Here is a 23,300-nt window from a genome sequence, read left to right as displayed (position 1 = left end):
CATAGCAATATGACTCAAACATTGTTAAAGCTACTTTAAAAATCCAAATCACACACACATATATCAGATTCTGGGACAGTGTTTTAGCCAGTAGAGTGTGAGTTATCTTAAGAGATTCTTTACAATTTAATTAGTTAATCAGGGGAGTAACCTTTCTTTAGATTTGTAACCCTGTGCAAAAATGAAAAACTCCAGGGAAGAATAATAGTAGTATAAAGAGTTATCTCCCTTGTTTGACACTTTCTCTCTGGTTTGTGACTTGTATTGATCAGACCTTAATTATTTTCCATTTCTAGTGCTTTGCAACATCATTTGATAAGTATTTCCCCATATTACCCATCCACTTGGCATCTGGTTTCAGCAGCAATATTTGATAAGGATTTTAATAAAATTTTACAAACTGCTTCATGTTAATCAGATCTTAATGACATTGATTTGCATAAAGTTGTCCTTGACTGGTGGCCTTTCAGGTATGAATTATACCAGTTCATAATAAAATGTGATCACCATTACTAAGAATAGAATAAATGATAAACTGGTCATCAAAATTTGATCCAATTTGACAGGAATCAGTCTGGAGTTAAGGGCTTTCAAATTTTTACAAGTAGTGGTGATTCTCCACCAAATACAGCCATCATTGCTAAAATGGAAAATCCTTTGAATGACTTAATCTCAAAATTGACTTTGATTTTGACAAATTTTCAAGTATCCAAGCATGAAGGACTTAGAAGCATATTAAAATGTTGCAAATTCATCTTCAAATGTGGCAGATATTGCTAAAGATATCAACCTTAAATAATTTTCTAAAATAATAAATTCTTAACAGATTGTAACGAATGCATTAGGTATTATGACAATTGTAATATTTTCAGATTGTAAGGATACATTAGGGGTCATGATGGTCGTAATACTTTCAGGTAAAAAGGATGATGAACGAGATGAAGATACAAAACAAGAGGACTCGGATGACAAGCAGAAAAATCCCCGGCCACGTGCACTGCACAAGACATGTTCCATTTTCCTGCGTAATTTGGCACCATCTATCACAAAACAGGAAGTTGAAGCAGTATGTACTGAGTGAGAGAGAAGGGAGGGAGGGAAATTTTATTATTGCAGTAGTATTAGATTGGATTAGTCACTTGTAGTCACACATACCAACAGTATGGTGCTCTTTAGTGAAAAAAAAGTTTCATGTGTAAAGGGTTTGGAAAAAAAAGGAACTATTAGTATACATGCCAACAATTATGCTTTTAACATAATCAGTGCACTTTTGTAACCGAATTTTGTTTTACATAAGCCTCTACAACTCTCCCTAGATAACTCATGCACATCGGGGTCAACAAACATAGACCGCACTATAAGCGAGGCGCAAGTTACTGAGGGGCCTCCAAAAATTGAACAAAATCGCTTTGACATTGAGAAAACCATGGGGGCGGGGGCGTTAGGGAACTGGGCTGTTTAATGACAGAATCCTCATTTTACAGCCACGTCGATAATAATTTTTAATGTGCTTTTTGTAATGAAGTTGTTCATTATTCTGTTTAAATAACATATTTTCCTCTCAAAATATCCAACATATGAAAGATCGTTCCAACTGGTTTGAACAACCATCACTTGTACGCGAAAAATCTGTGTATTACGTCACTGCTTTTTTGTTTTCTTGTCTGGTTCCCATAGTGGTTTTTAATAGTATCTTGCCAAATCGGTAGTCCACAATTCGGAACTAGACTAACTGTTGATACACCACCAAACAAGATTCCTTTTTTCTTCTCAAAAACATGCGACATTTATTTCGTGACACGTCTACGTCGAAACTAATTTTTTATTGTTCAGTTAGTACAATGTTGATGTCGTGATTTCATTGGAAGTAATAATGAAATTTTTTATCATCCCTGAGGATATCTCTAAATGCCAGTTCAAGAATTCTCTGAAATTCGCTTGCCCACAATGGTCAGTATCTGTGAAATCAAGCTCTTTATTTTATGAAGTATTCTTTTTGTTTTGCTGCATTGTTATCTTTGATCAGTAATGAAAGAGTCGGTTAATTTTAGGTACTTTCTGTTACATATACAATAATGTTTATTACAGTGTTTGATTGATCAAATGAAGTGTGTTCAACCGACATATGACCGAGGCCGCTAGATTTTAAGTTAGTCCGATTTTTGTGCCTTTTAACTATTCTTTTATTTAACCTCCTTCTTTTATTCAAAAGACATAATTAACGTGATAATATAAAGGAGACCAGCTTTTAATTCAGTGCAACAATACAACAAATGCTTCGGAAGTCAGTTATCAAAACACGGTCGGCATTTAATTAGGTTCTCAGAGAAACGCTTGCGAACATAGCTGTTACGGTAGATTGATGCATTTTGCGTTTAATTACAAGAGGACACATTGCACTTATGACGATTACACTTAAAAGGAACTAAAAGATGGAACTAGAACACAAATTTCAATTGATAAAAAATTACTTAATTTGTATTTATTAAAGTACTGCCTCCACTTGGCGTAAGTGACATTTACTTTGATCAAAATTTCCTTACATATTGTTAATTGCGGTGTACTAGGAATGTCGTTTGGAAAGAAAATATAAAAAATTATATGAGTTATTTTTAAATTTGATATTTCACAGTGTTGATTAAAATTTCCAGGTCCTATCTACCGTTTTCAACGATAAAACGAGCGATACATCAAAGTTTCCGTTACCAATTTTGATCGCGATTTACTTAAAGTTCAACAAATAGGGATAATTTCTTTGGTATTTTCTGGTTTAAAAAATGGGATCCACGCCTGACACTGCGTTATAAGTGGTTTCGCAAGTTATCAGGGCGCGAGTTATCAAGGGAGTGGTGTATATGGATTATGCTTTTTGGGACAATAACAAATAAAATAAAAATTAGCAATATAAAGTTGTTTTGTTATCTTTATTATCATCTCTTTAGTTCCTCCCATAAGTTTAAGAATATTCTTAAAATGATGATTGCTGTGTAAGAACAGCGTAAGAGTATTTTCCCTATTTGCTATTAATAGCAACTGTATATGACCCATTTCCAAGACAACAGACAGGTTTCTTAAAATGTGAAACGTTGCCTCATAGAGTCATGAATATGATACCTATCTAGGTAGCGGACCAGCTATACTTTTTAAGAAAATGTCACCAGATGTTTGCCAGAAAGCTTCATGGTGTGAGTTATGGATGATATCTGATGGAAAATGTTAGAGCAGATGTTCTTTTCAAACCTCAAAACATGTCAGATCAGAGAAAGGACAAATCAACACCGCTTTACAAACTTTTACATGCTCATTGCAGAATTCCAAGTCACAATCATTCAGTGAAAGTTTTTCATGCAGACTAGTTCAAATGAGTGCTGAATATAAATAATTTTTCAGTACATTTTGTTTTGTTTTCTGGTTCTAATCCATGTGGGTTTTGCCTTTTGTGACAATTTTGACCAGCCGCAGAACCAGTTTAGTAGCCAAAATAAATGCGTCTTTTTAATATGTGCTATAATTTTGACACAATATGTATAGATTACATGTTTACACCCAAATACAAAAGTAGTACCTACAGATGCCTCGCTTGTCACTCAGCATTAAGAGGTTATTGCTAGGACTGGTCAGCCTGGTGTCAGGATAATGTGACTGGGTAGGACATGATGCTCCATGTCTGCGGCATGATGCCCCAGTGCTAGACATCACTGTAAACTGTCATACTGCACACATCATAGCGATATGACTGAAAAACAGTTAAAGCTACAAAAAAAACTAAATCACACACACACACATATACATGTAATTTTTTTTTTCCCACTTAAAATGGCAATAATCATGCTTATATATCTTGGGAGTGGGGGTGGCTTGTATGTATTAGTTTTGAAAAATTAACTATGATGTCTTTTTGTAAGCTTGACTAATTTTTTTATCACCAGGTGTGTAAGAGGTACCCCGGATTTGTCCGTGTGGCTTTGCAAGATCCACAGCCTGAGAGACGATTCTTCCGTAGGGGCTGGGTCACTTTTGAAAAGGATGTCAATATCAAGGACATCTGTTGGAACCTGAACAACATTAGAGTAAGTGCTCGTACAATAAAATGGTTTTGAGACTGAATTCAAGCCTATCAATAATTTGGTTTGAATGGAATCTCTGTTCATTTTTTCCTCCCTTTAGTTTGCAGAAATGATTTTTCTCCATTTCAAAGCGGAATTCCACTTTTTTTCCTTGAATCTGATTTTTCTTGATATAGTCCATTTTTTTTATATTATGGCCACCAGTCAAACAAAAAAAAAAATAGGTGGAGAACAACTTGTTGGTCTAATGTAGCCCTCTTTCAGAATATGTGCACTGCATGTCGCCAATACAAGCTGGAGCTTGAAAGGAAAAAGGCTGTTGTTGAGAAGGAAAAGAAACGATTGCAAATTGAGTCAACAAAATCATTGGTTACAAAAAGGAAGCCTTAATAAATCTTTGATAAAGCCGCAAAGAGAGCTCGACTGGCATACTAACAAGTTTTGTCCAGTGGACAAAACGACAAGTGAATATATGGGATTATTTGTATATAGGTGATGTACTTGGGTGTTTATTTTACAGATTTGTTATGAAAAGAGAGAAGTGTAATATGTTGGCAGCAAAAAAATGCCTAATTATTGACTTAATTACGATGTGAACACTGATGTGCATATGAAAAAACTTGAGCACCAATATAATTGGAGAAGAAATTCATTTGACGATAAATATTGTGAAATTATTCAAGTTGAAAATTTTTGGTAAGTTTGTTAGTTTTTCAAATGATTATTTTGTTATATATTATGATCATAAGTTGCACCAGGAGCAGCTTTTCGTGAGTGTAAAATGCATTTTTGGCCGGGGGCCACCTAGACCCCCTAATCAGGGGCACTGCCCCTCGAAACACCAGTGGGGGAGGATCCCAAATCCCCCCGTTCAGAATTTCAGCTTTTTTTATGGAAGACCAAAATCATGTCTGAGTTTGATTTTGCTTTTTATCTGCTTATATTGGCAAACTTACTTCATCAATACATAATGAACAGAAAACATGTAAACTATTATTTTATTGTGGAGACCTCATGGAAAATGTTGGAGAATATGCCACTGCATGGAATAACTCTTAACTTTTCTGATGTTTCTATGACATACAGATTAATGCTTGTCAGATGGTTTGATTTGGCTTTTTGGTGTTTAGAGCACAGCAACTCATTGAAGGTTATATCCTGCTAAGTTAAGTTGAGAATGGTGCCTTGCCACAGAAATAAGTCGGGGCTGATCATGTGGTGGGAATCTAACCCATACCCTTTTGTTCATGAGTACATTACCTTACCAATGGAGCCACCACAGCTCCTTGTCAGATGGTGATTATAATTTTCATTGCCAGACTTTACATGTGGGTGAATTAGCCACTGTAATTCATTTATTTAAAGTTTATTAATGTTACTTGGGTTGCACAATGAGTTTATCCAGCTTTTACAGATGTGCTCAGTGCATCTCAAGTGTTGGTGTAATGCAGTTTTTCATGATGGAAGAAACTGGAAAACTCTATGTTTCTCTTATTGCACTTGTTTTAAAATTAGGGTAGGCAGGTCATTTTTATTAATATGATATATATTTAATGTGATTTTTTGGGTGTTATTTTGTTTGTTATTACTGTGATGAAAACCAGTATTAGAGTCAGCGGTGAGAAGAAGGAATGGTTTGCTGTCTGGAAACACATAATTTTTTGAGGCCTTACTCATCAGGATTCCATGATCATCCAAATGAGGATCATGGAAGTGAAAATCCAGCACATTATTCCAGTGCTATGCTGGCCCTAGTTTCAGTAAATATTTCTTATTGAGGTCAGCTATATAATTCATCCTATCTGTATGTATCTGTTATGCACTCATAATTTGATGGTGGCCATATAATGCATGCTATATGTATGTATGTATGTATGTATGTGTGTGTATGTATGTATGTATGTCTGTCATGCACTCATAATTTGATGGTAGCCATATAATGTATGCTATCCATATTTATGTATCTGTCATGCACTCATAATTTGATGGTGGCCATATAATGTGTGCTATCCATATGTATGTATATCTGTCATGCACTCATAATTTGACAGTATCTATGTAACGTCATCCTGTCTATTTGTATGTTTACCTGTCCATCACCCATATCTATTTAAAATTGTGCATTTGGGTCATTTTGGAAAACAATGTGGATGCATCTTTGTTCCAGGAACACATTCCTACATAAATATTGTTTTTATTTGTTTGAGAATCAGCAGTGAAGTTTCCAAAAAAGAAATAAGCAAGCATCAAGGAGAAACATCTTGTTCTAAAACTTGGAATTTCGGGGACAAATAAAAAAATTCCATGGTGTACAGTACTTAAACTTGTATGAATTCTTCAATCATTCTGATATCTCTGCCTTTAACAGAACTCCATGTACTGCTTGTAAGCATTTCTGATTAATGGAGAGAACTTTGTAAGTTGTTTCCAATCCATTTGTCATTAATACTTGTACTTGCTTATAGCAATACATATGTTTAAACTAATCCAGTTCGATATCGGGGCTCCGAGTGGTCTAAAGCGCTTACCGTTACGGATCACTGCCATCTCACCTCTGTCTGCGTGGGTTCGAGTCTAGGATTCGGCCAATGTGGATATGTGAGAAAGCTTGCCAGTAGCTTCTTGTGGGTCGGTGGTTCTTCCCAGGGTTTTTCTCGGTTTCTTCCTCCACCATTAATACTGGCCGACATGCATAGCCTATTGTGTGCTTAAAAATGGCATTAAACCCCACAGCAGCAACAACAACAACAGTACAATATCAAAATTGTAACCTAAAGAGAAATTTAGAGATTCTTCCTGAACTTGGCTGGCTTCTTTTTCTTTGTATAGTTGATTATATTCTTAAAAGCTCCACATAAAACTGTATGTTTTGATGAATATTTCTTTCCTTGCTAAATTAGACCTATGGATGACTTTGTTTTTTCCATGCATTTTATAAATAGTTACGAGATTGTGACCTGGGTGCTACACTAAACAGGGAGTTAAAACAGAGAGTGCGACCAGTGAGTGGACTAACAGCTCACAAGTTGGTGGTTAGACAAGACATAAGACTTGCAGCAAAAATAATCCAGAACTTTGACCAGAAATGGAAAATCTGGAAAGAGCCTGAGGAGGAAAAGAAAGATGATGAAAAAGTGAGCTTTATTTGAATGCCTTACAATGACATTCCATATATCTATCAATCTTTACATCAGTCATAACATAGTTTTTGCATTTTGGTAACATGAATATAAATAATTACAATGCAGAAGAATATATATATATATATATACACACAAATACTCGAGTATTCAAAATGTTTCCATATTTTGTTTTAAATTCCTTTTTTATGAACCTTTTGGGAAATTGTCAGATGAATAAGCCAACAAATTGGGAAGAAGTAAATCATATTGTATGTAACTTTAGTGCCCTCTGTAGATGAATAGATGTTGAAAAAAGGTAAATAATGTCGAAATCATATTAGGTTGCACCTTTCTCCATTTCAGGAGGAAAAAGACAGTTATTCTTTTGTGTCAAAAAATCCTGTTTTGATGCACATCACAGACTATCTGGTTGATGAAGGAAACTATGAAGAAGAAGAGTTATTAGGTACCCCCCCCCCTTTTGTACTTGCTACTTTGTTTTTTTCATCTTCACTTGCCATAATGCTTTTCTCATCTCACAGAGTACCATATTTATTAATGTGTTGCCCCAACCCAGTTGCAAGCAGTCATTATGTATGATTATGTTTTTTTTGTTGGCAAGATAGTGAGTTTTGTTGTCCCAAATAATAGGCATGCAAAAAAGATAAAGGAAAAAGGGTAAATATTTAATAAAAAATATTTGTTTATATAAACAGCACACTTGTAAAAAGTTCAAGACTTTCTTTGTTAGAAACATCATCATTTGATGCAACTCACTGAATGAAGTTTGACTCCATTAGTTGCCTTGTACATTGTGCAGAAGGGTACACAGAGCTACATCACTGATCCTGCAGGGATCTGTCTAGAGTCAGATATGTTGTTGAATGATTTAGATATTATACTGTCTTCAGATCAGAAAAACATCCTTCTGATTGAATGAGCTTGATACGGCTCGGGATGCCATATTTTTGGCTAAGTGTCACAACCCCGCTGCAGTATTATAAATAATGCTGATCCACTACGGTATTATAAATAATACTGCGGAAGGTGTGCATTAAAATTTAATGACTCACGAGCCCACAGTCAGCAGTTCGGACTCTCTAAAAACATATAACAACGCATGGTTGGATAAATAACAATTTTATCAAATATACGAATGCAAGAATTTCATGGACATTAATCTTCAGCTCAATATATCATAATACCATAATAACCGGGTTGACCAAATGCCCTTTACTCTTTACTTCGTCATATAGAAATTACTGTCCTATTGTGAGAGAGTCTCTGTTCAGTGAGTTTTCCCAAGTACTCATCTTATTTCTCTTCTTTCCTCCTTCCTTCCTCATCTATCTTCTATATATTGTGCCTCTTGTGTACACACTGGAAGTCTCCATGGCTTCCTTCTTATTCTCTCAGTGTCGTCACTTCGTACACCCTGGAAAACCTCAGCATGACTCTCACGGCACCCTGGGACCTTCCTGAAGAAATATAAGGGATGTACACCTTTGTCTCCCTACTTTACTCTTTGAAATTATCCACTCTCTCACAAACCTTCCGTCAGACTAATGGGCGAACAATTTTACCAGGCCGTATGTACATATAAATTTCCATTTATCGACTTCATGCCTTATGCTCTACGAACGAACAGCATTACTCAATGAATTTTTGTAACACACTGTGTCTACCCATTGTTATTATGTAAACATTCCTATTGCATGCGTCCTAAGAATTACAGAATTATACATATAAATACATATGCACATAAATCCAACTCCGTCTAATTTCCGCTCAATCTACATTCTGATGTTAAGTTCATGTCATAATTCAGTTATTTAATAAATTCAGTATGATGTGATTAAATATTCTAATAAGTGCAACTATACGTGAGGATTCAGTATTCTAATATATTCAACTATCTACTCAAATCAAGCACAAAGACTCAACCAAGATACCGTCTTACCTTTGAGAAGCTTGTTTACCCAGTTCATTTCCCTTCTTTTTATGAGTTAAGTCTCAAGAGTGGCCTTTAGCTAAAATTTCCCCCTCAACATAAGCTTCCTGCTTTGTTAGATAAAACGTCTCTCTCCCCCGAGAATTAGCAGCTCACTAACGGGTCTGTGCGTGTTTACGACTAAGAATGAAGCATTTTGCCACCTAAAGTATTGGCCCCTCCCTAATTAGTTGACATGCCTACTGTTTTGGTGTTCTTTCCACCTGGGTCCAGGTTTCTTCACACCATCTTGGCGCGCTATGGAGTATCCGGCCCGAATATGCCATTCAGCAGAAGCACACTTGCACAAGGATTAAATACTTTTGAAGCCAATTTAGAGATCCAAAATTATTTAACTCCTAGTAAGATGTCCAGCCAACATGCTCTGATTCTGTAAAATTCTGCCTTCGGTTTGTTACACTTAGTTTTGATCAAACTTATTATTTATGTCTTTATCTCTGGAAAATATTTCTTTGAGACTAATAATTGGATATATTCTACCTTATATAAAGGTTGTGATATATTTTATTACAATATTATAATAGCCTCCTAACGTCTTTAGTTAGAGCTTGCATTTCTTTACACAGAAATGAAAGGAAAACAATTGGCCATGTTTATTGTTATAGATGTGCAGAATTCCTATGTTGGGCTTATAATCTGTTGAACTGAAGATGGCGAGCATGGTTTTGCATGAATTATATCCCATTATGGGATTTCCTTACTCATGCTAAAGCAATAAAACATTGGCTACTTCAAAATCAGTAACTGACTGTTATGCTCAGTTGTAGCCGAATGCTTTCTCTTCCATACAACTCCCAAAACATCAAACAGCCAGTAAATTGAACCAAAAATTGAGGCCAGCAGCAATTGTCCAAATACACATGGTAGTGTTAGGTTTTGTCAAGCCCACCTTGGCAGAAGCTTATTACAGTGATCACTTTAGTGTTTTTGTGTGCCCATAGGTCTGTCAATCACTCCATACCCATGAATAAGTTTACCAGTAAAAAAATTTTGAATGTTTATTCTTGTAAATCTCATGTTTTCCCAAAAATTATGCTTTTCTTGTTCTTGTCATTCTGTAGGTGAGTCTATTGAGGAAGGGGAGAAAGATGCAAACCCAGAAGTTTCCATAGACAGAGATGAAACACTGAACAAGGTATATGTCATATGTTTTGTGTCCTTGACATGCAGTTGATTATGCTATAGTTTGCTGGCGCTATTTTTACATGTTAGGAAGTTAAGCAGCATATCTGCTTAATATTTACTGTGGAGGTGAAAGGGTGTGTTTGCTGAAGAAATGTACCAACTCCATGACATATCCTTATGTCATATCAAACTTGTTTATCCCACTGGCTTGTAATAATTTATTTCTATAGTTTTGTATTGTCATGGATGCGAATGCCACATAAATAGGTGCTAAGTTTAAGTCTGTCTGTAATCTGGACACTGGAAATAGATCCAGTAAATCATATAATAGGGCATCACCTAAGTCTTATAGACCTTCTAAATATCAAAGGACCATCGAGTTAATATGTGTTTTGATAATGTATGTATGCTGTGAATCATGAATTGTTTTGGCACAGGTTCATTGTTTCAACCGTAACAGTCACAAAATGTGTTGGCATATCAGGGCCTATGCAATTTGTCAGGAGTAATCATTAGAACAAACAACATAGAATCTGATCCGCAGGCATATTATGTGATGGCAGATCCGCTTCTGTGTTGCTTGCAGTGGCACCTGACTTGTGGGTATATGTTTTTTCTTTCTTGTAGAATTTTTGGAATAATCCTAACATTATAACCTTTTTGTTACAGGTATTGGATAAGCTGATACTGTATTTGCGGATCGTCCACTCCATAGACTACTACAGTGCTAATGAATATCCTAACGAGGATGAAATGCCACATCGTTGTGGGATTATTCATGCCCGCGGAGTTCCACCCAATTCCAAAATTACGCAGACAGATTGTAAGTTAATGTACAATGAAGTGGGCTGATTAATCTGTCTTTATGAGGACATTAACTGTCTTTTTAAGATTTGATAAACTTCTAATTTTTGGCAACATGTTGCTTAATTTTGTTATGTGATAAAAAAGTATTTCCTTTGCCTCAAAGGCAGGTAAATTTATAGCTGACTTAGACTCGAGATTAATAGCTCCAGTGGCCTAGTGGTTAGAATGTCTGCCTTGGATGTGGGAGGTCGTGGGTTCGATCCCTGGCCGAGTCATACCAAAGACTTAAAAAAATGGTACTAACAGCTGTCTTGCTTGGTGCTCAGCATTAAGAGGTTAGTGTTAGGACTGGTTAGACTGGTGTCAGGATAATGTGAATGTCTGCGGCATGATACCCCAGTGCTAGACATCACTATGAACTGCCACACTGCAGACATCATAGCGATGTGACTGAAAAATTGTTAAAGCTACGTTAAAAATCCAAATCACACACACAGACTTGAGACCATGTAAAATAATTACATTGCTGATTTATTCCACTTTTAGGTCATCATTTGTATGTGGGTCATTTTCATACTATCAGTAATTGTTAATTTATCAAACAGCTGATTCAAAATCCAGTTAAACAGAACAGTCTGAAATCAAAGTCTTTCATTTTTGTATAGACCTCTCAAGCATGGCACCAATTATGGTCATCATTTTTAGAATTAGAAAAACCTTTTTGAGTATTCTCAGTTGCTAGTTGACTGATTGTGACCAAAGTTGATCGAGGAGCTCCATTGTTGTCAAAAATGAACATATTAGAATCATCCTAATGGAGATGTGATGGCTTATTTTTAGTATGGTTCAGTATCCATCTTGCATTGCTTGCAATCCGTTAAACACTTCATTATTTACACACTAGAGGCTTGATTTCATAACAGATTTTGGTCAGACATGGAGTATAAGTTTATATCTTCAAGATACTAGGCTCTTTTCATTTTGAGTAACATCATGCATATTGATAAAGTGATCTTGCATCTGACTGGTTGAACTTGTTACTACCATGGAGACCATATTTGTGATTTGATTATGATCTAACTTTGTATGTAAGCATGTATCATCAATATATTCAGAAAGTTTGATTATAAGCATTATCTATGTATCTTAATTAGGCAGTGTGGCAAGAGATCGGTACGAATCTAGAGGTTATATTATTTTATCAGACTATGATCACATTTATTAAGCAGGAGTTTCTGTGTGAACCAGGTCATTGATATCAGGCCTTATTGGGCTTTTATTGTTTTGGCTTTTACATGTTTGTGCTCAACAAGCCAGTGGTACAAATAGTTGTTGGTATCCATTTCTGGAGTATTAACAACATTACTAAGCATGTGACCTCATGTCCTATATTGCAGCATTTTCAGCTAGAGACCAATGAATTCGTTTTGGCATATGGTTTGTTGAATAAGATAATGCTTTGTTCTATAACTTCTCATCAGCTGGTAAGTCTCATTTTTTATTTTTTCCAGTGGATGACTGGTTAAAGAACTTTAAAGAAAAAGTGATGCCATTTACAGACCCCCAGGACAAACTTGAGGATGAGGATGCCAAGAAACTGGGCAAAAAAGACATGGATGCATATCCTTGCTCTTTCTTTACAGTTTTCAGACTTTATTTGATCTTTGTTCACATAATGTGCTTAACGTATCTCAGATGGGGTTATGTAGTTATTCTCTGTGGCTAGCATGCTGGACTTGACCAAAAGGTTGCGAGTTCAAATCCTGCTGCTGGACTGGGATGGGTTGGCTACCTTAGTGTGTCCATTGGGCAAAACACTTTACTCCAGTTGCCTTGGCACTAAATAAACTATTTGTGTTGCCATGCCATCAAGCACGAAACCAAACCAGATTCCTTATGGTAGTGAGTTCTATGCAGAAAACATTCATTTTTGTGTGTCTTTTACACCCTGTTACAGTAAGTTGTTAGGAAGGCTGGTAGATTTAAAAGTATGGCAGCACATAACTACTGGCTATATCATGTCATTAAAAGTTTCTTTTTAAAAGATGGAAAGATAAAATGTAACAAGCAAAACAAAAAATTTAATTTTCTCAAGATCAGTTGCTCTGAACTTGCTTCTTGCATGATAATTAATGTTTACAGGGGCTGCAGGAGATTACCAAATACTTAAAAGAAATGGACTATGTAATTATTGATTGGTTGAGGCTGCTTTTCCACTCTAGAGACTGTACTTTGAACAAATATATTCTTAGAATACTGCATTTGCTTGCTTATTGAAATAGCCAACCCTTAAGTTAGATAAACAGGTGAGTGATATAAGACCAGCTTTGAACTCTTGTTACAGATTGAGTCATTCTGTTCATCACAAACTTACACTCTTTAATATCTCCCTAACCATCCAAGATATTTTCTTGAACCGTTTATGTATTTGTATCATGAAAAGAATTTGAGTGTTGGGGTAGTACTTTTGGAGTTATCTCCCCATTTCTTTAACTATTGTATTTACCCTTCATGTCTCTTGATTTGTTTGAGATATTTTCATGAACTTGTTATGTCATGGTATCATGATGAGACTGCTCATCTTCTAAAAGAATGGGATGTGTAAGATCAGCATTTTAAAGTATTCCCATTTTGAAATATAAAATCCTCTTCATATGCCTCCTGTCTCAAACACGAATGGCTGACAATATCTACTGAACTGTTTGAGATATCTTAATGAAACTGATATACTTATATATTGTGACAGGAGTTTGTGTCATATATATAAATGGACTTTGATATCCATATGTGTTTTGAGAGGAGTTTATGTCATATAAAGGCTGTACTTGATATTCATATGTGTTTTGACAGGAGTTTATGTCATATAAAGGCTGTACTTGATATCCATATATGTTTTGACAGGAGTTTATGTCATATAAAGGTTGTACTTGATATCCATAGATGTTTTGACAGGAGTTTATGTCATATAAAGGCTGGACTTGATATCCATATGTGTTGTGACAGAAGTTTATGTCATATAAAGGCTGGACTTGATATCCATATCTGTTGTGACAGAAGTTTACGTCATATAAAGGCTGGACTTGATATCCATATGTGTTGTGCAAGAGTTTGTCATATAAAGGCTGGACTGGATATCCATATGTGTTTTGACACGAGTTTATGTCATATAAAGGCTGGAATTGATATCTGTATGTATTGTGACAGGACGTTATGTCATATAAGAGTAGATTTTGTCAGAATATTATATTTATGGGCAGCGTATTCCATAAGCATTTGTTTACTAACAGATCTGCTTTTGGACTGTTCCTTTAAATAGTTTGCTAAATGTGTGGTTTTCAGGGAAAGTTGTGAAGAACAAGGTTTATGTGTTTCACTTCAAATCAGAAAAATAAAATGATCTATATGAACTTTATGCATCAGCATGTACACAGTTCATAGAGTTGTTGTATGAGCTAATTACATTGAGGAAATACAGCAATTAAAGCTGGGCTTTCTCCAGTTCTCATTCATATGGATAAAGCAGTCGACTGAAAGTCAAACAGTGAAGTAGGATAGCAAAAAGTATTGCTAATGCATGATGTTTTGTTTAATACTTGAAGAATATCGGCAAATGAGCATGGGAAGTGATTGGAAGTACACTTGATGTTGGGCAGAGCTGGAAAGATCTGAAGTTCTGTTGATTACAGCTTTACCTTGGTTTCATTTCTGCATCCATAATATACACACTGAAAGATATTCTGCATCACATTTGCCAGATCTGTGTATATGATGGAGGTCTGCCCCATGAAAGTAATAAATTCCCGTATAAAAATGTATAAATGCACATTCAGTTTGCATTGAGCGTAATGATTATTTCATTAATGTTAAGAAACAAGAATAACAAAACACAATCTGGTCATCAAGCACATGACTTTCAGGTCACTCTGATTGGCACCAAAATCGAGCACACTGACATTTTGCACTTGATGAGTAAGACACTTTTTTTGGCGGCCTTAGGCATGTGAGTGGTCAAAGGTGCTTGCCTTTACGAATTACCTCACTTCTGTCCGCATAGGCCAGCATGTCAGTATGAAAAAGTTTTCTTGGGTTCTTCCACCACCACATATATTGGCTGCCACATATAGCCTATCATATAGTGAAAAATGGCATTAACCCCATAACAACAACACTTTATTTAAAAATCGTGTATTTATTAAAAGCATTTTGCCAACTCCACTTGGCAGTTGTGTGCAATGGTGGACTTTGCATTTTTTTGTTATTTGGTGATAATATCTGTTACATGCAGTTTTAATGCTTGTGACTTAGTACAATTGTGCTAACACATGATCTCAGCCTCGGTACCAAGATAAACAAAGTTATATTCTTATTCATTTGAAGTTAATTTTAAAACGTATTTGTTGAAACACTATGAAGTGTAAACTCAGCTTACAGGGAAATCTCCCGAATCGAAAATTCTGGAGAAATCACTGAACTTGTCATCTTGTTAATTTTCTTTCTGTGGTAGTTAGGACAGTATCTTAACGGCATCCATAAGAATTACTTGTTCAAGAGTTGTACCTTGAGCATGGGCCCACAGGTTACTTGCAATGTTTTTGTTCTTCCCAAATCTTGAATCCTTTGCACACTATTACATTAGTGGAAACATTAAAAAGAATTGCACAGTATATTTTCTTTGGTTCATTTCTGTCCACATCATTGTTGTTGCTAGTGATAGACAAAATTGCCTAGTGATAAAAAATTTCAAAAGGCTATTATTAACCATTATAAAACATTTTGGCGGTCACAATATTCAAGATTTGTAGTAGGCTGCAGAGATGTAGTACACAATAATGGATGCTAGTGTAGTGTAATTTCAAGGTTGAATTAATGATCATGGGGACTTAATAACTGTTTGAAAGACATGCAGAAGTAAATGCTTTGTCCTTTTATGAATTTGAAAACTAAAATAATTCAGGGATAAAATTGGTATTGTTAAAATAAACCTGATAGATAATGAGTGAATGCCAAAGTTAATGTAAGGAAAATCTTGAACAGATTTGCCTAGTTTATTTCTTTCCAGGTATTGAAACGCGCAATTTTGTTACGCTCTACTTGAGCACATAATTTAAAAAATTTTTATTACAACAATGTAAATGGGATGCAATAGATCGTGGGTCCGAACCTGGTCAAATTATACCAAAGACCTATAAAGATGGACTTAAGCTGCCTTGCTAGGCGTTCAGCATTAAGAGAATAGTGTTAGGACTCATTGGCCTGGTGTCAGGATAATGTGACTGGGTAGGACATGATGCTACATGTCTACGACATGATGCCCACATGCTAGACATCACTATTAACTGCCACACTGCAGACATTGTAGAATTATGACTGAATTCTTTTCAAAACTACATTAAAAATCCAAATCACACACACAATGTAAATGTCCATGGGGAAAAAAATGACATAGAATGGAGATTTGTAAAATAAGGTGGCAAAACTCTCAAAACAATTTAGTATTATCTCTTTATTTTAACCATTGCTAATGCATTAAATATTCTCATGAATTTATCTTTGTCCCTTTGAAAATTTTGTGTCCCCCTCAGATCTGGAGGACATGAAGTTGCACTGTCCTCTGTCTTTGGGATCCAGGTGCAACACAGAGGTTCTAGCCTAGTATTTCCAGTATTGAGGTTTATTACATAATGATCTTCCTTAGTGATAATCACAGAGGTGGAAAAATTTGTGACTGCAAATATACAAGAGCTGGCTAAAGATAAGTGGCTTTGTCCTCTAAGTGGCAAGAAATTCAAAGGGCCAGAATTTATCAGGAAACATATCTTTAACAAACATGGTGAGAAGGTTGAAGAAGTGAAGAAAGAGGTATGTAAACTTAAATTGATTTTTAATGCACCTGGCCAAGTGAGCTTATGGTCTGGCCCTGCATCCATTGTGCATTATATGACCATCACCATCTGGCCAAGTGTGCTGATAGTATTGCGCTTCATTGACTGTGCAACTTGTGTCCATCAGCAGTTACCTTTTCAGCAACTTCTCATAAATTGCTTGACCAGCTTTAACCAAATTTACCAGAGATCCTTCTGTTTAGCACAAAGAGGTTTACAATTTATATAAATGTAGCTTGCCTGCCATCAGATATGGTCACCGGTACTAAAAATAGAAAAGCTATAAAGAACTTATGTGAGGCTGTTGAACATAATTTGTCTGCATCCAAAATGATGATTCAGGTTTGTACAAATGATGCTAATCTGCCTTCAGATACTGCCACCATGATTAGAAATAGAACAATCCATGTTCCGTCAACAGTTAACATTTTCAGCTTTTCAAAATTTCAGCAATACTGGGTCAGAGCATCCTAGCATACATGCCTGTTTTAAGCGTATGCCAATGCTGATGAGCTGTCCTTCAAATAAGAACAACTTTTAAACAACTTTGCCAAAACAGATGAAAAGAATTTAATTAAATTCTATAGAAAACATTGTGGCTGAAAATCCTGTCAGGTTATACCAGTGATGCTAATTAGCCATCCAGTATGGTCACTGTTACAGAAAATGTAATAAAGGACAAAAAACAAACCTTTAAATGAGTTATTCTGAACAAATGCCAAGCAGAAATAACCAGATTTAACCAAAAGCATTTTGACTTAGAGGGCTTCTCTTCTTGGTCAGATATTGACAATGAGCTGCTGTTAAAAAAATAGAAACACCTTTAGATAAATAAAAATTGGTACAAGTTTTCAACAGAATTTGAAAAAAAAACTTTAGACAGAAAGCAACATGTAATAACAAACACTTTTCATGTCTGTACAAATGAAGTCAGTGCATCATTAGATTTGGCCACTATTATGAATATTCAAAAACATAGGAGCTGATTGACTTTGGACATGAGCTATATAAAACCTGTTCGATAATAGGTGTTACTGCCCCTGACAATAGGCTCTCTTGAAGAGCTCTTTAATACGTTTAAATCAGAAACCATGTGCGTGAATTTACAATCCTTATTTCCGGCGAATTATATTTCCATTACGGTAGCATCAACTAGCTAGTCACTAGCTTAAGCGATACTGAGCAGAAAATACCAACTTTTTTATTTTGCAGTTTTACACATTTCTGTTGACTTATATCGATCTAGAGTGATGAAGAACATATAAATTGATATCAGATTTGTAATAATTGGTGGTTGTATACGATTGGTATGACTTAATTTGCCTATACGGAAAACATTTGAATAGGTAGGCATTAGGGTCATGGTCAGATAAATGAAGACGTATTTAATAAGATACATACACATATTTTATACTGTTGTATAGCTTGAATTTTATGCTTCGCATCCATAGTGTTAGCATTGAGATATGTGCACCATCCCAGAACAGCATGGGTAGACGCATGTATCAAGGATGTGAAAATTGGTAGCGTTCGTATGGGAAGGCATTAGGCACATGGACAGACAAATGAAGATGTACTTAATAAGATATCTACACATTAAAGACTGTTGTATAACTTGAATTCTGTTCTTCACATCTGTAGTATTAGCATCAAAATATGTGGTACCATCACAAAACGGCATGGGTAGATGCATGTAGCATGGATATGAAAATCAATAAATTCGCAAGTGATACTGAATACAAACTTTATTATTTTGTACTAATTTTATTGGCACAGATGGCTTTAGAGTAATGAGAAACTTAACAATTTATATCAGATTTGTCCAAATTGGTGGTTCTTTACGATTGGTATGACTTTTCTGCCTAGGCAAATAATGTTCATGCATGAATACATTAGGTACACAGACGGACAAATGATGATGTACTTAATAAGATACATACACTATTGTTGTACAGCTTGGACTCTATGCTTCACATCTATAATATTGGCATCAAAATATGTGGCACCATCGCAAAACAACATGGGCAGATGCATGTAGCAAGGATATGAAGATCTGTAATTTTTGTATAGGAAAGCATTTGGCAAACGAACAGACAAATGAAGAAGTAATTAATAACATATCTACACATTATATACTGCTGTATAGCTTGAATCTTATGCTTCACATCTAGTGTATTAGCATCAAAATATGTGGTACCATCACAAACTGGCATGGGTAGAGGCACATTGCAACGATATGAAAATTGGTACATTCGCTTGCGATACTGATTTAAAAATATTTTTAAAAATTATTTAGCATTTTAAAACATTTTTATTGGCATAGATCGATTTAGACTGATGAGAACTTTGTAAATTGACATAAGATGAAGACGTGATTAATAAGATACATGCACATTATATACTATTGGATAGCTTTAATTGTATGCTTTGTTGGCCTCCATCACAGAAAATAGATTTGCTCGCCAGAAGAGCATTGCATCATGGGTAAATATGGGTAATTAATAAGTCAAGGGACATAACAGCAGTTATCGAACAGGCCTATAGTTTTGCATAGAAATCTTTCATCAGAGAAACAATTTTGAAATATGTTTATACATGTCATGTTGTCCATCCATCATTCCCTCCAGTTGTCTATTGCTAATTTTGTTTCCAAACCAAAAACTTAAGTTGTCTACAATCTGTAGTTGCAAAACTTTGTGGATGGCTTACACTTGGGGTAAGGAAGAACTCTATTGATTTTTAGATTAAAATCTCAAAGGTCAAGGTTACTATGACTGAAAGAAGAAAACTGGTTTATGCATAATTACTCAAGTTCTCCACCTTATGTTGTTACCAAACTTTTGGAAGGCTTGCACTAGAGATAAAGATGAAGTCTATCAGGGTAAAAGGCCAAGGTAAACTGAAAGAGAGAATGGTTTCAGCATAATAACATCATTTATATGTCGTGTACCTGCACAAACTGTTGTGGAAGACTTGTACTTGGGGTAAGGAAGAAGCCTATCAGTTTTGGGGTCAATGGCCAAGATCACTGGATGAAATCAGAGAAATGATTTCTGCATAATAACATTAGTTCTGTATCATAGACCTGGACTAAACTTTTACTTAGGGTAAGGAAGAAGCATATAAATTTTTTTACGGGTGGGTGAGTTAAAAAGCCAGTAAACAATGTCACTATGATTTAAAGAAAGTGGTTTCTGCCACAGAAAAATTTACATATATAAAAGACTTGAATGCATGAGGGTACAAGTCAGATCCAACTAAAACTTTAGTTTTGTTTAGTGTAATCAGTAGAACAATAGCATAGACACTAATCTGCTGACACATTATGAGACTGCATAAAGATGGCATATCAGGGTCTGTGTTATATGCAGTCTGACTGGATTTATAAGCAAGTACATACCATATGTCTCAAAACATTGGTGGTAATACAGAGCTCTGCAAAATGAGACAATTTTGTCTGTTTGTAGTAGGGGAGATGTAGCTGGTGCTTATCAGTGAACATTTGCAGAGTTTTACAGTATTAAATTGGATCTTTATTTCCATGTTTATTTCTTATTTCTAATTTCTGGTTCCTTATAGGTTGCATTTTTCAACAACTATCTCTTGGATCGAAAGCGTCCACAGCTTCCAGAACATCCTGGAAATAAACAGAATCAGAATGGTCCTGGACAAAATCAATTTGGCTCGCCTGGTGGTGGTTTCCAAGGCCCACCAAATCCAAACATGATGGGTTATAATCAACCCCGACCTCCCATGATGGGGGGATATGGAGGTTTGTATCTCTCACACAGAGACTTCTTTGTCCTTAAAATAAACTGAATTGCTGGTAACAAACCATTTTCATTAAATGTGAAATGTATAAGAAATATATTGTTTATATTTTCTTTTTAGCACTTTTTAAGGGATCATTTCTGTTGTGAAACCAGCAACTGTATCTGCATGGTCTTCATCAGTGAAAGTAGTAATTGTCCATATCTGTGATGTTGTTTAGTCCATTCCAGCTATGTAAGAACATGACAGTCAGTTGAAATTGATTCTTGAGTTTTGTTAGTTATTAGACATTTTCTTTTAAATTTGGATATGATATGATATTGTTATGAAAATGTACATGTTTTAGCAGTATATCAGAGTTTCTTGACAAAGCATAGAGTTTACATAATGACTGATTTATAGTTAGATTGCTGTAGTGTAAAGTGGTTCACAAACCAGGTTGAAAAATCTGACAGCCTTATAAAGTGGTCCCTCATATATATCTCCATCAGCTCTACTTGGTCACTGGGGTTTCTTCCAGTGGTTTATGATTGACTTAATTATATGGAAAACAGCAGATTTAGTGATGCTTATTGAGCTTAATTGTTTTGTTAAAATTTTTAATATTTCTTACTGAATGATCTGGTTAAGAATGACTATTGGTTAACACATCAACAAGTACTATTGATGGATATATGTGATATTGACCGCTGATTTTTCAATGTATCACTAGAAACCTACTCTCTTCACGCTTTATTATTTGGATATATGCCTGTAATATTTAAACTACAGAGAGCTCTGCAATCCATTAAGGACATTTGTAGTCCAATGAGGGCTCTTCAGTGTCTGCTTTCTCTATCTAGTAAAACAAAATCTTATACAGGAGCTGTACAGTCTTTACGTCTCCATGGATATGCTGTCATTGAACAAAACTATAATGTTAAAATTTATGCAAATTTTTTTAAGGAAAACATGAACATTGCATAAATGACCTAAGGGCTCCATTGTGTGTTTGTGTGAGAGTATATGTTAGCCATGGTATAAAATACTTCAGGTTTTTTCTTAGTGGAAACAATTTTTGTTTAAAAACAATTTGAATGATGACATATGTCAAGATACCATGTTATTGGAACAGTTCAGTTCTTAGTCATCACTGGTGATATATGAAAAATATTACTTTATTGAAAAAGATTTATTTTTCACAATCTTAGGGCCACCACCGTCTTTTGGACCATCATATGGAAACAGACGAGATTACAGGGAAGAACCAATGAGGAGGTACCCTTCACGAAATTTCAGGTACTTGTGAGAAAAAAAATAAACTGTTCCTGTTGACTGAAATAAATGTGTTAGGGCTTTAAAATATGATTAAATTGCTACTCATTTTAGTGATAACAAACCGTAATGTGAAAAAACAATTTTTGATGTTTGTGTAAAACAAGAATTTGCTAATCTGAGTTTTTTAAAGCCCTTCATCATTATAATTTAGCAATTGAGATTTAAAGGACAAACATTGAGGTTTCTGTTTAAATTTGTTTTAATCTTCCGTAGCTGAAAACCGTATGATCCATGTTATTGTAAATTGCAACAATTACTAATAATTTTTTATAAAGGTTTGACTGTCACCAAAGCTGTTACAGATATTACTGCCCCATTATTCATGCTGAAGTGACATTATCATTTGAAAAAACTTGCTAGTGTAGAGATTATAGTATAGTAAATCTCTGATAGGTTTTGCAGTGTATGGTGATCTTGTGAAAATTGAAACAACTAATGCTTGTTCCAATAGTGGTTATCAAGAAATTGAAACAACTAATGCTGTTCCTATGGTGACTAAAGTTATCAGGAGATTGATAGAAAAAAGAAAACAAAAAATGATAATCTGATGCGATTTTATAATATATTCTAGCATTTAACATTTATCTGGGATGTCTTATCTAGCAATGCTGTGGCTTCCTTAACAACCTGGTGCTAAACCTACTTTTAGCTTGGTTACAGTGGTGTGATTTCTTTAGAAACCAGGTGGAAAATCTGTTTTTGACTGTTTTTTGATACTATAATTTTGTCTGTAATTTGTATTTTAGATGTTAGTATTTGATTGGCACTGTTTAGCCAGGAGTGTGTTGTTAAACCATATACCTTCAAGCTATTTCAATCAAACTTGGTTCACGTATTTCTTAGGACATGCATTATCACAAGTTTGACTAAACTGGCATGCCTAACATTAATGGCTTCCAAAGCAACCATAAGGAAAACTATTTTTAACTTTTTCTCCAGAACAGCAGAGCCAGTTTTGATGCAACTTTGTAGGAATGTATCTTCTATAGCATCCATGTAGAAAACATTTTCTCCAGAATAGCTTAGCCAGTTTTGGTCAAGCATGGCAAAAGTGATTTATAGGACATGCTCTATCACAATTTTGCCTCCTTTAAGACAATGGTATAGCATCATTTGCAGAAACATGAACCTATTTTCAACTTATTCTCTCAAGAGCTGACCCAGTTTCAATCAAAAACGATTTCGTACTCAAGAATTA

General features: G+C 35.1%; 1 protein-coding gene across 4 annotated transcripts in view; it reads left to right on the top strand.

Moving 5' to 3' along the window:
• Positions 1 to 23,300, top strand: part of LOC149783418 (serrate RNA effector molecule homolog) — an 81,564-nt gene that overhangs the window by 40,652 nt on the left and 17,612 nt on the right. For all 4 annotated transcript variants that reach the window (XM_089931644.1, XM_089931646.1, XM_089931643.1 and 1 more), the window contains exons 12-21: positions 918 to 1,066; positions 3,930 to 4,070; positions 7,010 to 7,201; positions 7,553 to 7,655; positions 10,262 to 10,335; positions 10,995 to 11,148; positions 12,644 to 12,753; positions 16,839 to 16,991; positions 20,594 to 20,786; positions 21,976 to 22,063. In XM_089931644.1, the coding sequence (XP_089787770.1) occupies positions 918 to 1,066; positions 3,930 to 4,070; positions 7,010 to 7,201; positions 7,553 to 7,655; positions 10,262 to 10,335; positions 10,995 to 11,148; positions 12,644 to 12,753; positions 16,839 to 16,991; positions 20,594 to 20,786; positions 21,976 to 22,063 (1,357 nt within the window). The remainder of the gene's footprint in view (positions 1 to 917; positions 1,067 to 3,929; positions 4,071 to 7,009; positions 7,202 to 7,552; positions 7,656 to 10,261; positions 10,336 to 10,994; positions 11,149 to 12,643; positions 12,754 to 16,838; positions 16,992 to 20,593; positions 20,787 to 21,975; positions 22,064 to 23,300) is intronic.

Source organism: Sinohyriopsis cumingii, chromosome 14 (genome assembly GCF_028554795.1).
Source record: "Sinohyriopsis cumingii isolate HCF-2022 chromosome 14, ASM2855479v2, whole genome shotgun sequence".
Taxonomy (NCBI): Eukaryota; Metazoa; Mollusca; class Bivalvia; order Unionida; family Unionidae; genus Sinohyriopsis; species Sinohyriopsis cumingii.
The sequence above is the reverse complement of the archived record's forward strand: the minus strand, read 5'-3'. Positions and strand labels throughout refer to the sequence as shown.